At 40.0% G+C, this 16,647-nt stretch overlaps 1 protein-coding gene across 1 annotated transcript in view; it reads right to left on the bottom strand.

The window, feature by feature from the left end:
• Window positions 1-16,647, bottom strand: part of APOLTP (apolipoprotein lipid transfer particle homolog) — a 1,141,779-nt gene that overhangs the window by 933,403 nt on the left and 191,729 nt on the right. The window contains exon 7 of the mRNA XM_086941409.1: window positions 14,732-14,897. Coding sequence (XP_086797535.1) covers window positions 14,732-14,897 — 166 coding nt within the window. The remainder of the gene's footprint in view (window positions 1-14,731; window positions 14,898-16,647) is intronic.

Raw genomic sequence — 16,647 nt, 5'->3', positions numbered from 1 at the left:
ACCAATTCCAGATTATTATGAACTGCCCTAGCAGGCATCTGGTTTTGGTTTAATTTATTACAACAATAAGTACACACACGTTGATCCGATCCCAAATCAAAATAATTTTCTACCATCAAGTATGTGGCAAAATCCTTCCATTCACTATTATTTTCCCTTCCACTTTTTGCATATAAATCCACTACCTTAGTCTGATTCTTATAATAAGTGCGTCGACAACATACACAAGTGAAATTAGGCCTCTCACTTGATTTCATCTGAAACGTGGCAATTTCCTTCTGAAAATTATCTGTACTGGAAACCTGTACATTATCTTCCACATTACCCTCTACTTCAGGGTCAATTTGAACATTCTCATCTTTACTACCAAAGTAACAAAACTCAATTTCTTCACAAATATTCTTCACATCTATTTCAGAACCATGCAAAAGAGCAGCACATAATTGTTTAAGCATAATTGCTGGACTCTTAGCATAATACAACATTCTCACTAATTTTCTCACTTTATTATGATGCACTGCTAGCATCCTGAAATGATGAAAAACACTCTGGCATACTCTCCTGGAAAGACAAGCCAGTGAATGACCACGCAAACCTGTCATTTCTCTCACTCTGCAAGGATCTAAATCTTGCAACAACTTCATTTTCTGCTTCAAACTTTTCTTATTAAATGTCCGTATAAAATCACAAAGCAAATTGATGGAAACCTGTCGCACACTGCAAATAGAACTACACTTCCAAATGTACACAGGACCCTTAGGACGTCTTCCTAAAACCTCATCACTTAGCGCCTCTTCTGTCTCTGTTGTCACAAGTTGTTCTTTTTCAACTGGACAACCATCCTTCACTTCATAAGCTCGACCACTGATGTCAACTGCATGCACCAAATCATTATCCTGAAAATAAGTCTCCTCATTAAAAAATGCCTCAGAACTTGAACTATGCATCCATTCTCCGGAAAAAACTTCACAAAAGTTAGTACGATTTACTACTCTCTTCCATCTACTTTTTGTTTTGAAATCAGAAATTACCTTGCTTAGTTTCCTAATTCTATTGATTACCAAAATAAACAACTTTCGCTTAATTTCAAAAGCATGATCAATAATTTTCTCTACATTTTTCTTCTTCTTATAAAATGCCGCTTTCTGATGGCCTTTCTTTTTAATACTTTTCAATAAATTAACTAATATCCTATTACGGAACATTCGATTTCGAATGTCCCTAAACTGTTGTTTCCTTCTACTATCATGCACAGAGTTATCTCTTCCTCTACCAGTAACATTTGTGATGGGTCTCTCCTTTCCATTTAAATTGCTTTTCTTTTTGTGGACTGAAACATTTTTTTGAGCAAAACTTTTTTTACTACAAATATTTCTTAAGAATGATTTCGTGCTCTTACCCGGACCTTTCTTGGTGTTTTGACAAGTATTTGGGGAAGAGGACTGCTGCAATAAAACATCATCCTGCTGTCTTTGACGTTTTCTAGCCTTTCGTATTCGACTTTTGGAAGGCATTTTCCAAACTATGAAAGAATCTGCAGTTGAATCTGTGGAAAAATATAATATAAAATGTTATTAACCACTATTACCAAACAGTAAATAAATAACAGTCATCTAAAACTTAATGCCGTACTAATTATTTAACATAGCAAATGTTTTCCACCAGCACTGCATCACAAAAATGACACTCAATGGTACAAAAAAGGCATACAACACTCATAAATCACTCCCTAATATTTTAAATCATTAATTCAGGATGACGATAAGATGTAGCCTATCTAAAGATTTGTTTAGGCCCTGATCTTTAGACTGGGGTAAATGTGTGTCATTGATCCACATTCAGTCCATCACCTGTTTTGTTTATTTGAGGTGAGGCCAACACATGGTTGCAGATAAGATTTTCACTGAAAAATATCAAAATAAAAAAACATGTGAAGGCCTACCAATGAAGTAAATCATTAAATGAAAACCAATACATTTCTGGAAATATGCACTACTAGTGCTTCATAAGATGTTTTGGGTCATATTTATAAGGCATTTGAGTATCTAGTATGCTATTTTACGTTCTTCCTGGTGCAAATTTATTGTAAATATGCTCCCACCTGCGGTTGGCAAATTTAGATTTTGATTATGGGAGTTAGATAGGCATGTTACTAATTTCCCAAAAATGGTGTATAACCCCAAACAACCTTTGAAGCAAATGCTCTTAGCCATGTTATCCACCTCCCATTGCATAACATGGCTAAGAAGTGCTTGCAAATGTGAAAAAAAACGGCCGCAATGCATGAATATCGCAGAAAAGTCAGCGATATTCATGCAATTTCCAGCACATGCTCTTAGCCATGTTATCCACTTCCTATTAAATAACATGGCTAAGAACTGCTCAGGGCCCCATGAGGAACGCTTTCCATTTAAAAAGGGAAAAATAACATCAAAGACACTAAAATGCCTTCTAAATATGACCCCAAACAACCTAAGAAGCTCTAACAGTACATATCCTGAAATGTAATTGATTTCAAAATTCGTTTTTAAAAACAGCATATAAATCAATTGTATACCTGCATTCATGGAGAAATGACTAAAAATGTCCTTGAGGCACATGAAAGTGTTTTCTGGAATGCCCTAGCACCATTTTTGGGACACTATTAACATGGCTACGTAACTCCCATAATCAAAATCTAAATTTGCCAAGCGCAAGTGGGAGCGTATTTACAAGACACTTGCCCCAAGAGGAACACTTTCCATTTAAAAAGGGAAAAATAACATCGCAGAAAAGTCAGCAATATTCATGCACTTTCCAGCAAATGCTCTTAGCCATGTTATCCACTTCCTATTAAATAACATGGCTAAGAACTGCTCAGGGCCCCATGAGGAACGCTTTCCATTTAAAAAGGGAAAAATAACAAAGACACTAAAATGCCTTCTAAATATGACCCCAAACAACCTATGAAGCTCTAACAGAACATATCCTGAAATGTAATTGATTTCAAAATTCGTTTTTAAACACAGCATATAAATCAATTGTATACCTGCATTCATGAAGAAATGACTAAAAATGTCCTTGAGACACATGAAAGTGTTTTCTGCAATTCACTAGCACCATTTTTGGGACACTATTAACATGGCTAGGTAACTCCCATAATCAAAATCTAAATTTGCCAAGCACAAGTGGGAGCGTATTTACAAGACACTTGCCCCATGAGGAACACTTTACATTTTAAAAGGAAAACAAAACATCTTAGACACTCAAATACCTTATAAATATGGCTCAAAACAACCTATGAAGCTCTAGCAGTACATATCCAGAAATGAAATTGATTTCTTAAATCGTTTTTAAAAGCAACATCTCTGTTTCAGCTTACATAACAGACCATAAAATGGGCTCCATGTACCACAATAACTTGTGTTACTGCATGCCAGAATGTTACACCAAATATGCAATTACAATTTCTCTATGAAACTAATTCTATTAGTATATCACTAGAGACAAAACCACATTTTAAAAACACAGCTTTCTTCATCATTTTCTCCTTAAATCATACTATTCTCTATCTAAATTAAATAAATCTTTTCTCACCTTAGCAAATATTTTTTGAGTTTTGAAAACAGTCTGAGAAATACACCAAATTGTCTTCAGCAGAAGAAAAAGGATGCACTCCAAAGGCTGCAGCTATTGAAAGCACAGAAATACAGATATTCTTTTCACATATCTCTCATATTAGCCAATCATACCTCTTCCCTCACTTTTTTCAAATCAAAACCCTTCCCCCCTCTGCCCTGTCTGCCTTGTTTCCATAGCAACCACCTCCTGGAAGACCTCTCATGTTTGCAAATTCACACAACAATGTTTCAATTGAACTCTGAACTCTCAGTGCACCTGCGTATCCAGTGCAATCTTTCATTAAATGTTTCTTCCTTGACCATTCAAATTACATCTTTCAAAGAACACATCCATGCACCCTAACTTTCTGTTTTCAGAAATGGAAATGCACCAATCACTGCTAATGAATCATTAGCATTGTAAATCCACAGTTTTTTTTCTTTAGAAACTCCTACTGTTTCAACTGCCCTTTCATTACCACACTTCATCTGACTGCAGAACAACCTTCACCCACCATGTTTAACGTCTGGATTGTTGGACATAGTTACATCCACTGGGCTCAAAGGTATGCTGAGAGCAGAAATTTACCTAACCTCAATTTACAAGATGTGGAAATTAAGTGGTTGGGCCAAAGAGGATTAAAATGTCACCAATTGATACCATTGGTGAAAACCTTTATGCATTTGCCAAAACCTGACCTGTTAATAGTGCACTGTGGAGGTAATGATTTGGGCACTTTGACAGGGGTAGGTCTGGAAATGCTTTTAAAGGACACCTTTGAGCAATTAATGGCACTTTTTCCTCAAACTGCCTTGGTATATTCCAATATATGCCAAAGACAGAAATGGAGGTGGTCCAACCAATTTTGTCCACAAATTGAGAAAGCGAGGAAGCATGTAAACAAATCTGTTTCAGCTTACATGAGAGACCATGGAATGGGCTCTCTGTACAACAATAACTTGCGTTACTACATGCAAGATATCTACAGAGGAGATGGAGTTCACTTCTCAGATGAGGGCAACAGAATTTTCATTCTGAATTTAAGACTGTGCATTGGTACCTACTTATAAGTACCTAAATGTACCATAAACCCAAAAGCTCTTTTCAGAGCTACCCTACATCTGATCACTCACAATTATTATTTTCCTCTAACTTTTTTCACTAATTTTCCACAAAATTCGCTCCCCGGAGCGCTACCCGGTTCGTTTTTCCGCACATATAAGCCTCCTCAGCCACGCTCAGAAAACCTAGGGGGTCAAGATAAGTCTACCATGACCCCTTCTACCCATTCTAAACATTATTTGCCCTCCATCTTGTATCTTAATGCGACCGAAACACAAAATGGTGGACTCCCGTGACGCTTAAGGTTCGCTAACCGAGCCGCTTTCCGGGAAGCGGTCCTAAAAAAAGGTGGGAAAGTAATTTACAGAAAAACGACTAGAGACACTCTCACCAAATATAGATTAGCTCATACTACATAAAAATCCCTTTCATTTTCACAAATTTGATTGAAATTTCATTTAGCCATTTAGCCTGTAGACCTCTCTAAGTACCGTGAGGTAAATTACTTCACAAAACACATCTGAAGTGTTGGAATTGACAACCAATGAAAATGTTACTTTCATTTTCTACTTTTGTTACCTGACATTTGATTGGTTATATACCTGAATATATATAAAGGAAGAGAAGGAAACACAGCCATTTTGACTGCTACTTCGTGAAGTGCACAACAAAAAATCAACTGATAACTTCAACTTATATTTAAAAGGTAAGATATTATTTATAAAACTTAAGTATGTTCTGTACTGAAACCTAATTAGAAAAACATTTTCTGAGAATTATATTCTATCACTCTGTAATACTTATAGAAAAAAATAGACTACTCTGTTTTAGTTATGGCAGAGCCATTCCAAGAATTTACAAGACCATAGTCTAAAAAGGAATGTGCGCAAAGCCCCCTCCAATTTACATAAGTGGCATCTTGCAAGGAGACCATTCACAAGCACTGAGGGGGCCCCATTGTCCAGCATTTTGACGCCCCCACAGTTTTAACTTTAAATCCACACACATATCTCACACCTTCATAGGTGTGAGAATTGATTGTGGTCTAAAAGTTAAAACTGTGGGGGCGCAAAAATGCTGGACAATGGGCCCCCTCAGTGCCTGTGAATGGTCTCCTTGCAATTGAGGGAGCGTCTCCTTCTCCCTCCCCTATACCTCCTGACACCATCCATGGGAGGCCCAAGGAGGGGGCCCCCTGCAATAGACCTTAATTGCAGGCAACACCTTTCTTTGTGAAAAAAACACTATATAAATAACCAAACTGCCAATCTGTACTGAAACCCAACAATGCCCTTTCTGTACTGATATATTTTTTAAAAATTCATTTTTCAGAATTGAAAATGGAAGAACAACAAAACAACATGAAAACTGAAACAGAAGAAAAAATTGAGACACAAGATGACATGGATTTCTACGACGACACAATAAATAATGAACTTGTCCAATGCATAGATGCAGTAGATTTTCTACTAAAAAATGAAGAAAAAAATGATCACGATTTTTTAGATTTTCTTTTAAATTTTGAAAAACAAAATGAAAAATAAATTTTAATTTCTTAATTCAAAAATTGTTTCACACATTATTTATTTTTATATGTTTATTGAATGTTAAAAGTTTAATGAATTATGACACACAATCAAAATAAAAAATAAAAATTTAAAATAAAGAAAACAAAAAAAAACAACAAAAACAACAAATAATTAACATACAGTACTAGCAAAGTCTATCATTCTTTTATCCTTATAGTACGCTGCCCAGAACGCTTTCCGGTTCGCGAACTTGGCGCTTACCACGCAAAAAAAAAAAAAAAAAAAATTTTGACCCTCCTGGGCCCTTTTAAAACCTCCACATAAAACCTAGGGGGTCAACGAGGATCTACTATGCCCCCTTATGGTAATTTCCCCCTTTGTTTTGGCCTCCTCTTGTCTCTCGATCCTACCGAGAGACAAGATGGCGGCCGCTCCGGACTGTTTAGAATGTTGACAGACACCGGAGGGCCAATCAGCTTCTCATCGCAAAGTTCCGTTACGCGAAAGGTTCGCTAACCGGATAGCTGCCCGGAGCGCTGTTACAGATATATATCTTGATTTAAACGTTAATTTCTCAAAATCCACTGAAGCACATATATTGAGACCTAGCAAAGGCACATCGGGCTAACAGTCCCTACAATTTTGCCAAGTTTCGTGGAAATCCATTCAGCCGTTCGGGCTAAAAGTGAGTCCAACCGCCCTATGGAAATTAACATGGGAAAAACGCGTTTTGGGACCCCCCTTTTTTCTCGGCCCCCCCTTGACGAACCCCCCCCAAATTTCCAGGAGCTGCTCAGAAACAAAATGTGCCATTTTCCTGAAAATTTCAGCCAATTCCGTCCACAAACGCCAAAGTTATTAGGCATAGAATTTTCAAAAGTCCCATAGAGAAAAAATCCTAACTATATATACCTACTGGCTATCGCCAGTAGGTAATAAATATATATATATATATATATGCAAAAAAGAAGGAGAGAACTCTGGGTAGTTCTCAAGTTTAGGTGGAAAGCAGCCCCTGTAAGAGCACTCTCAACAACCAGCGACACTCTAGATCTGCTCGCCTCAAATGTCTGTTTTTCTATCAAAGTTTTTAAGCATAGGATTAGCACAGTGCTTTCCACGCCGAGATAGAAAATGACAAAGTCTTTTGCAATTTGTACAGCACGAAGTGGCATTGGATTCGGCATTTATTTCTTAGTGCAGGACGCCCTCAATCACGAGCACATATATCAAACACCCAAGGTTGCCCTCATGAGAATGCCGCACACTTCAGGGTTACAGCACACGGCGCCGCAGGCAGCAGTGATGTGAGCGTGCTGCCTCCCCCATTCTGTCGCCATACGCGTTTCGGGCTCCCGTGAGCCCTTGGTCACTGGCAGGAAGGAAACAGGTAACGGGCTATATGGAAAATTCTTTATTTGGCAATAAGAGTCCCGCCCATGTGGGCCTGAGGTATGCTGGTTAAGATAGTTCAAAGTGCTGCTCTGGACTTGCATTCCTTCTAACCAAGTGGATACCGCTCCTGTGCCTTTGAAAATAAAAGTTCCCGGTAAGGTAAAAGGTTTGATTAGCGCCTCTCCCATCTGCCAATATATGTTCCTGCGGCTCAGGCCCCGAAGTCCCAACAACACTTGGTATACCAAGTGCCCAGGATCCGCTTACTCGCGTGGAGGAATCCTCACGGCACGAGGTACGAGGTTTTTCTGGCCTCTTGTTGGATAGCAAACATTGGCATATTGGTGAACATCGTGAACTGGTCTCTAAATATTTTAGTTGGCAGTTAAGTGGATGGAACTCGAGTGGTTTAGTTCTCTAATAGTTTCTTATTAAGCAGCTGATCTTTATGCTGTTCATAACATATTTGTTCTCCTTTTGGAAGAGTTTAATTTGTATAAAAATGCAAGGGTCCAAGGTTTTCCGCAGGGTCCTCACTGCAAGTGCAGCGTACTGCCCAGATGGCCATGTCTTGATTCCACCTCACGCTTCTTTCTTGCACCTCCCTATCCTCTAGTCTCGTTATGTCATTAATGCAGGTTTTTATTCATTCCTGGTTTGTCAATCTTTGCCTATCTTCCTGTTCCTCCCTCTTTCTTCATTTTATCCCTTTCTCTCTCTTGCTTTCTTGTTCAAATCGAAAGATGAAAAATATGTCCTAGTCCCCAGAAATGAATGCTGGTACCGGCCACCTGCACAGGATAGTAGCAATTAAGCACTGTTTTGGATTTGTGTAATGCCTTTCCAGCATAATTCAAATGTGAGCGAGCCAGTCACGTTAATCCGTGCAGTAAAACTGTAAGCTTAGCTCCCAGCTGTGCTCAGTTTTGGTAGTTCACTTGGCATACTCTGAGCGCTAGGTTTATACATCTAACTGAGATGGGCCTGTCCTCTGTCACTTGCAGGTGTGAATATACAGATCTCTTTCAAACATGCTGCTCTGTAGCAGTTCAGGTACTTCTTTTTGTTTATTGGGTGTCGCCTACTAGACATCGCATGTACTGTCTGTTGCTAGGCATATTGACAGTTTAAAGTGGGCTTGGAGCCAACCTATTGGTTACCATTGGTTGGTTGTATCGTCACTCTGATTTTCTTGCTTCTTGTTAGTGAGGTTCTGTGGGCTTTACTTACTCTTCTTCTACTTACCACCTTCCAAAGCACTTTTATGTTATAATATGTTATATTATGCTGTTTTTGTAGCGCACACTGATACTAGGGAGTGTCCCAGGGGGAATAGAGAGAGTGACAGCAAAAGGGTCAGGAATATGATGGCTAGGTAAAAAGAAAAGTCTTTAATTGTTTCTTGAATAAACTTGAATCCTGGATATACCGCAACTCCAAAGGGAGGGAATTCCAGGCCGCTGCTGCTATGACATAAAGAGAGTTTCCCCCCAAGCGAGTCCCGCGGAATTGAGGAACCACTGGCAGTCGTTGCAAAGCAGAGCGGAGACTTCTGCAAGGGGCATAGAAGGCAAAATGCTTCTGAAGATAGACGGGCCCCAAGCCATGCAAGACTCTATGAGCCAAAGTGAGAGCTTTGAACTGAACTCGGTGGGCCACGAGAAGCCAATGGCGATCACGCAGATACTGTTTCATGCTTGATTTTCCTGGGATTTGCAGCAGACCCCAGCTGCCACATTATGTATTGTTTGCATTTTTTTTAGCTGATACCCTGGCAGACCATTGGCAAAATCGATGCGAGACAAAATGAGTGTTTGAGTAACTATTTCTTTGACTGGTCTGGGTAGCAGGAGAAGAAACTTTCTGAGTAATTTTAATGTGCCGAAGCATACCCCTGCAAGTCTCTTTATCTGCGTGGAAAACGTAGGGTCTTCCCCAAACCAGACTCCTAAGTTCTTAGCAGGGTCACCAATTGAATTAGGCCCGGGATACTCTGAAGGCCACAGGGACTCCCTGAAAGATCCATACAAGAGGACCTCCGACTTGCCCTCGTTGCACTTCAACTGCGCCAGTGCGAGCCATTTGAAAACAGCAGAGACAGTTTTGAACTGCAATTGGGGACAGATCATTTTCACTCCAAGTGAAGGCTATGATCTTAGCTCCCAGCTCCTCTGCAAGATAGATCAGGGGTGTGATTGAAAAGCAGAGGGCTCAAAGTAGAGCCCTGCGGAACTCCCATAGCCACCCTCCTGGGAGTCGATGAAAAAGGTGGCAACCAGACCTGCTGGGTGCGGTCCTCTAGAAAGGATTTAAGCCAATCCCAAGCAAGACCAGAAACGTCAATACTAGAAAGACGGGCAAGAAGTCGTTGATGGGGACCGTATCGATGGCAACAGAGAGGTCCAGCAAAATCAAGGCCACTCTGCTGCCCGTGTCTAGATATTCCCTTATTGCCTCCGACAATTCAACAAGAGTGGTGTCTGTGCTATAGGATGCCCTGAATCCAGATTGGGCAGGGTGGAGGACACCAGATGAATCAACAAAGGTGGCCAGCTGCCTAAAGACTGCTTTCACGCACACCTTTGCGACTGCCGGAAGAAGGGAAATAGGGCGATAGCTGACCAACAGAGACGGATCTAGGGAGACGGATCACTTTAGGCCTTCCACTGCTCACATTTTGGGATTTACTTTTTTCTTTATGCTTAAGTACTCCATAAATGTGCATGTGCTTCAACATCCCTGCATTCCATTTTGCTCTCTCTCACCAGGTACGCCGAAAAAGGTAACAGCGGGGAGACAGGTGTCAGGGGGGAAGTCGACAGATGACTGGATAGGGAAAGTGAAAACTTTTTTTAAAAAGCCACTTACCGAGCATTTGCCGCATCGCCGACAGGGCGATGGGATAGGAAAAGTAAAAAACTAAATTAAACCACTTACCTTGTGCTCGCCACATCGCTGACTAGGCATAAGTGGTAAGTGTTTTTTTATTATTTTACTTTCCCTATCAGGTCTTCTTCCCCTCTGCCCCATTTATAGCTATTATCTGTGCTGGCCGCGCCTGTCTCTCACCTGTGTGCTTCTGTCCCAAACTCGTGCTTACAGCAACTGCTTTACAGCATGAAGACATTAGCAGTGCCAATAGGTCCATACAATGACTTATTGACTTTACCAATGCTTGTTTAACGTGCTACTTTTGGAGCTTCATTGAGCAAGGGCCACGCCATGAAGGTTGTCAGAGAGCTCTGCAGGCTGCTGGCAAAGCTCCAGTCACATGATAGGGAGGAATGCAATGGAGTGCTTGTGAGCAGGGAAGTTTTAAAGGAGGCAGCTGAACACTTCAATTCACCAGCAGAGTTTCAAAATGTTGGAGACCTCTTATTTTCAAACCTATGTAACAGCTTTTCTTTCACCTTTTAACTACTTGACTCACCGAAATTCATTTGGTTTTACACAGAAGTGAACACACTTTTCACGACTTGCAAATCTGTCGCTCATATTCTCAAACTATTTCACAGACAAAACCCTGACCTTCCGAGGGCCAAGGATACAACTCCTGAAGGGTTTTAGTACAATATATCCATTTACAGAAGATTTAATCACACCCACCCAGGCAGCCGCTTGGTAATTTTAGAAGTTAAAGTCTGACAAGAGCGTCAGTGTGCTGTGAATGTCAGACAGCGAAGTAAAAATACACTGAGGAGGAAATTTGCCATTTTAGGGGCCCTCGTTTCCTTTCCTTTTCTGCAAATTGTGCAGAAAGGGATTTTCAATGTTGAGGGCAGTCAGAAATAGGAATGCTACGAATAGAGAGGCTTCTATAGTGCAAGAAATAAGCTAAAGTAAGAGTTTATAACATTGCAACCCAGAACCCAGCATCCACATTTGGGACATGGCACCACCCCTTGTGTTTTATAAAATTGTCCAATCACAGAAACATTACAGTAGTGCAAAAAATAAAGGTCAAATCAGTCAAAAAGGTATTTGCTCCAAATTTTTATTTATTTATTTTTTCATTTATTTGTGCGATTTTATATAGCGCGAACTTTACCCGAAGGTGTCAGAGCGCTTTACATAAGAACCAGTTGAAAAACATAAGAACTAAGGATTACATGCGTTACATAAAAGATACAAACAGAAAAAAATGCAAATGTACAAGATGTAAAGTCACACAAGGAGGAGATACAAATGGATATACTCTAAGAGTCACATAGGAATGGTAGATAGTACAAATGTCTACTGCATATACTAGTGATTAGAGTTATCTCTATATACATAGGGAAGGGATACAAATGGATATACTCTAAGAGTCACATAAGAATGGTAGAGAGCACAGCGGTCTACTGCATATACTAGTGATTAGAGTTATCTCTATATATATAGGGAAGGGATAAGACTGGATATACTCTAAGAGTCATGTAGGAATGGTAGATATACAAAAGTCTACTGCATATACTAGTGATTAGAGTTATCTCTCTATATACATAGGGAAGGGATATGACTGGATATACTCTAAGAGTCATGTAGGAATGGTAGATATACAAAAGTCTACTGCATATACTAGTGATTAGAGTTATCTCTATATACAGAAAAGCACAGTTCCATGAAGTGGGGTCGGAGGGGGGATGCAGTCACAGCATCAAGGGGGGGGGGCAGAGAAAGGCAGGAAAGGGAGACAAACGAGAGAGGGAAGCAGATAGTAATGAGTGGTTTAAGGTTTTAGGTTTAAGGTTTAAGGTTTCGGTTTATTGTACAGTTAATAAAAACTCACAATTTTCAAACGTACAAATATTAAAAGTCAATAACTTCTTTTAAAACAGAAGAGAGCTGTGGCTCCAGTATTTAAGAGCATAAAAGTCTCAGCTTAGGTTGCATAAGAACCAGTAGGGTTTACGTGGCCATGATGCTTCCAGATTTTGAAAGCGAAGATAGCCAGGGGTGTTTACTTTGTTATTGTTTAGCTAATACTTTGAGTAAACTCTCTGGATTTTTCATTTAGTCTTGTGGCCACTATGTCGAAGTATTTTTTTGTTCTGCAATTTAGATGACTTTCTTCGGGATTAAAACAAAGCATCACGGCCTGCCTGCAACTCGTTATGCCCTTCTGGTTCCATAGGGCCTGAAGCAGAGAGCGCCTTATGTCCTGGAGATTTGTGCAGATGCAGATAATGTCTATGAGGTCCTCTTTCCCAGAAAGACAAAGGCGGCATTGATTTGCAGGGTTTTCCCTTGTCCATGGTGCAAGGTGCGGAGCTATAGGAATTTTGCCCAGGTGCATGTTAAGGAACTTGTTTTTTGTCTTCTGTGTGAGGCCCGTTGTTAAGTACTCTTGTGGTTTTAGAGCGCTGTAACCTTTCAACACGACCCATCCGTGCGCTCTCTTGGCTAAGGTAGCTTTATCCTCAATTAATGAGACCATCTTGGTGACTTTCAACACCACTTTTTTGAAGGGTCAGTTGCCGACTCCCATAGGTCTGTTAGTCCCAAGGTCTTCAGTGATTCCATTAAATAGGTCCTTGCAGGTGAGTTATCTCTGCCGATCAGTTCGGTCCAGAGGTGGGCGTTTAGGGATCCGTGATCGGCATCTCTGATTTTCCGCCAGCTTTTTATATATGCGCCTCTTCTCTCCACCGCTTGTTTCTGCAGGCCGAATTCGAGGCGGATTTGTGCGGGCGATGAGTTGGTGGGGAGATGAAATATTGCCCTGTATGCTCGGCTGATGGTTTTTTCTAGTGTTATTGCGTGATAGTAATGAGTGAGACAGTGAGGCAGTGAGGAGTGTGTCAGAGGCAACAGGAGAGACAATAGAAAGGTCGCTAGGACAGGGGGGGAGGTCAGAGATCACTAAAATGGCAGAGGAGAAAGGTAGAAAGGTAAAGTTTTGCACCTAGACAAAGAAGAAGCAAATCGATTCCACATGTTGAAGTATGGCCTACGGATAGCTTTAGTTGTTTCACCAGCCTTAGTTCCCCCCAAAAATCTCAATAAAAATAGATACATGTAGGTTTAAATAAAGTGGTTCTTGCTTAGTCCCTCTTCATTTATTGGTCGATTTTTCAAGTGTCATTCATATTTTGCTTCTGCTTACCATACCATACAGAATGGGCCAATGGGTCACCCTATTTCAGTCAGTGTCTCTCTTCACTGTAAGTGACAGCATTTTAAATCTGCACATGTGTACTGCCGCCTAAAAATGAGTTGACAGTGCAGTGGCTGGTAGGCCAATCACTGTTTTTATTTCATGTGCTTTTATTTATTTTTGCAATACGTCATTTTTTACTTATTTTGCAAAACTATGCATGTCATTGTTAGATTGCTGTATTTTTATATAAAATATATTACTTTTAGACATGTAATTCCTATTGTATAAGTTTGGCAGGAAAATATTCATCCTTGCCAAGGCCAGACCGATTTGGCTTTGCCAGTTCTTGTTTGTACTAATTATACAATCAAAATGAGAAAATTCACTTATCAACACATGTCAAATTTGGAAAACGTCACTGTATTGAAGCACAATTAATCTGTTCAAATTTATATTTCATCGGTAGTAAAACTATGTAAAATCATTGAGTTCTTTTCTTGTAAAGGTACTTTAAGGACTATTATTTTGTACCTAAAATCTCTGGCATGCTTTTAAAATGACCGGTAACTAAACTATACATGTGGTAAATAAGTTTAACAATGGTTTCACGATCAATTTCATTCATGTTTGTACTGGTGCAAACATCTCTGTGGGATGAGGTGAAGCAACATCTGTTTGCAGCAGGATGTGTAACCCATGAAACATTATTGGTGGACATATATTGGCAGCTTTTTTTGCATTGGATTCTATGACACTGCTGCATTTGAGCTTATATAGTGCAACATATTGCACCAGTGAATTAGTGCAGTCTATAATGTTGTAGGCAGAACTCTAACTAATGGGCTTGAAACCCGTGTACGGGCTGTGCTTTAAATGGGCAGGTACTGTCAGGTACTGTGTGCCTACATTTTTGGTAGAGAGAGCATTTGCAGTTCTTAGGAGTAATGCAATACTTGTAAAGGGAGAATACCCATGTTTCTAAGAAGCGACATAGACAGACTGGTATAATGAGTACTTGCACTTCTAAATTTTCATGTCAAGCACTGAGTAAGGGGGGTCTACTCACTGTAAGGGATCCAATCATTGCAGCTGTGGGTTCAGGGACAAACGCCAGTGACCATAGGAAAGAATCCATTTTTTCCTCTTCTATGTCTTTGGACAGAAGGATTTCTTTCATGAGAATTACGCATGCCTCCGTCCCACAGGATGGTAGCGCATCTACCAGCGGCTGCCTGAAAAACATAGAAAATGAATCGTAAAAACACTATAATGAAGAAAATGATCAGCTCTATTATATGTATGATTTGCTGACTTGTCCAATGTTAGACAATTCTTTACCTTCCAAATTTACGCAAACCCTTGTTTACAGTTTGAGATAAAGGCGAGCTGTTTGGGCCCACAGGTACAAGGGCAAAGCTTTTGTTAAACAAGGATAAACAGTTATTTTAGGTTGCCACCTAGTGGCTGCACTAAATTACTGCAAACATCCAGACAAATACTGTACAGGGAGTGCTCCATGTGGAAAAATTATATTATGCCTATAGTGCTAAAAATCGATGCATGGTTCCTGCTAAAACACAATTGAGCTACTTAGATATACACAAGGAAAATAGCAGGTGCATATATAGGGAATGTTTGAATGAAGTTTCATTAGTTAACATCCATCTTGTTCTTTCCGTGTCCCACAAATCGCATACAATTCTGAATATCAAGAACAGAAAACATATTTTCTTTCCATTTCGTTTCATTGCCTTTTGTTTTAGAATTACAGGCATGCTTAAAACATAAGATATTTTTTCAGAGGAAATCTAGATTTTTGGGGTGAGATCTGAGCAGGGTCACAATTGTTCCTTGTTTACTATGATGCTCTTTAGAAGACCTCGGTCCTGCAAAATCACCACCCTCCATGTCCTCATCACTTGCAGCCATAGAAAACTCAGAGTGCTTAGTTTCCATTTTGACAGAGGACTCTTTAGACTGGGATCCATCAGTTTGGCAGCAATCATTTTCCTGTAAATTCTGAGGGCGTGAGGAGCTGCAAAGTTGTTCAACCACAATTTCGTGACCGTTTTAACAACTTAAAATTAGTTAGTAAACTAGTTAAAAACAGTAGCATTCACTATAAGTAAGTTTGTGGTAGACAAAAGTCTGCAAACATTATGCTTGCTGTGATAGAATTCGTCTTCAAAATGTTTTTGCAAGAAAATTGTGTCACAAAAAAACTTTTATTAATGGAGACATGTAATGTAATGGTCTATTTGTATAGCGCGACTATCACTCCGAGGAGCATCTTGGCACTGAGACGGAAACCAAGACGGAAAGAAGAGCTGGTTTACTGCTAACGGTAGAGATGGGAGATCAGATCATGTAATCTGGCGAAGTTTTGGGGGAAGTTTAGTCCAAGCCTTTGAATTTAAGGCTGTGAGCGATTTTCCTCCATTTGACACCAATCTGAATGCAGGTATTTAGCTTCGGGAGGGAACATAGCGCTTAAAACCAGTTCAAAGGTATTGAGGGCCCCGAAAATGGAAGGTCCTAAAAGTGATGATGAGGATCTTGAACAAGACGCGTCCATTTCTGAATTGGTAGCCAGTGTAGGATATCTAGTGCCGCTGTTGCGGACGATCACCTGGGCCATTTAAGTACCAGTCGTGCAGCCGCATGCTGGACCATCTGGAGCCTATGCAGTACTGATCTATTAGTACCTGCATATAGACTATTGCAATAATCTAGCCTGGAGGTGATAAGGGCAACAGCGACAGTTTACCTTGCCGAGTTGGGAATTACATCGAATAATTTCTTAAGGCTTTTTATGATGTGGAAGCAGGTACCGGCAACTGCCAGGGATTGCTGTTTAAACGATAGGGAGATGTCAAATTTTATTCGAAGATTCCTAACCACATTCACTGTGTTTGGAAGGAGAGTAGTATTTGCTGGCCACCAGAGTTTGGGCAAGAAAAAGTTTTGTTGCCTATTGGTAGA

Source organism: Lissotriton vulgaris, chromosome 10 (genome assembly GCF_964263255.1).
Source record: "Lissotriton vulgaris chromosome 10, aLisVul1.2, whole genome shotgun sequence".
Classification (NCBI taxonomy): domain Eukaryota; kingdom Metazoa; phylum Chordata; class Amphibia; order Caudata; family Salamandridae; genus Lissotriton; species Lissotriton vulgaris.
The sequence above is the reverse complement of the archived record's forward strand: the minus strand, read 5'-3'. Positions and strand labels throughout refer to the sequence as shown.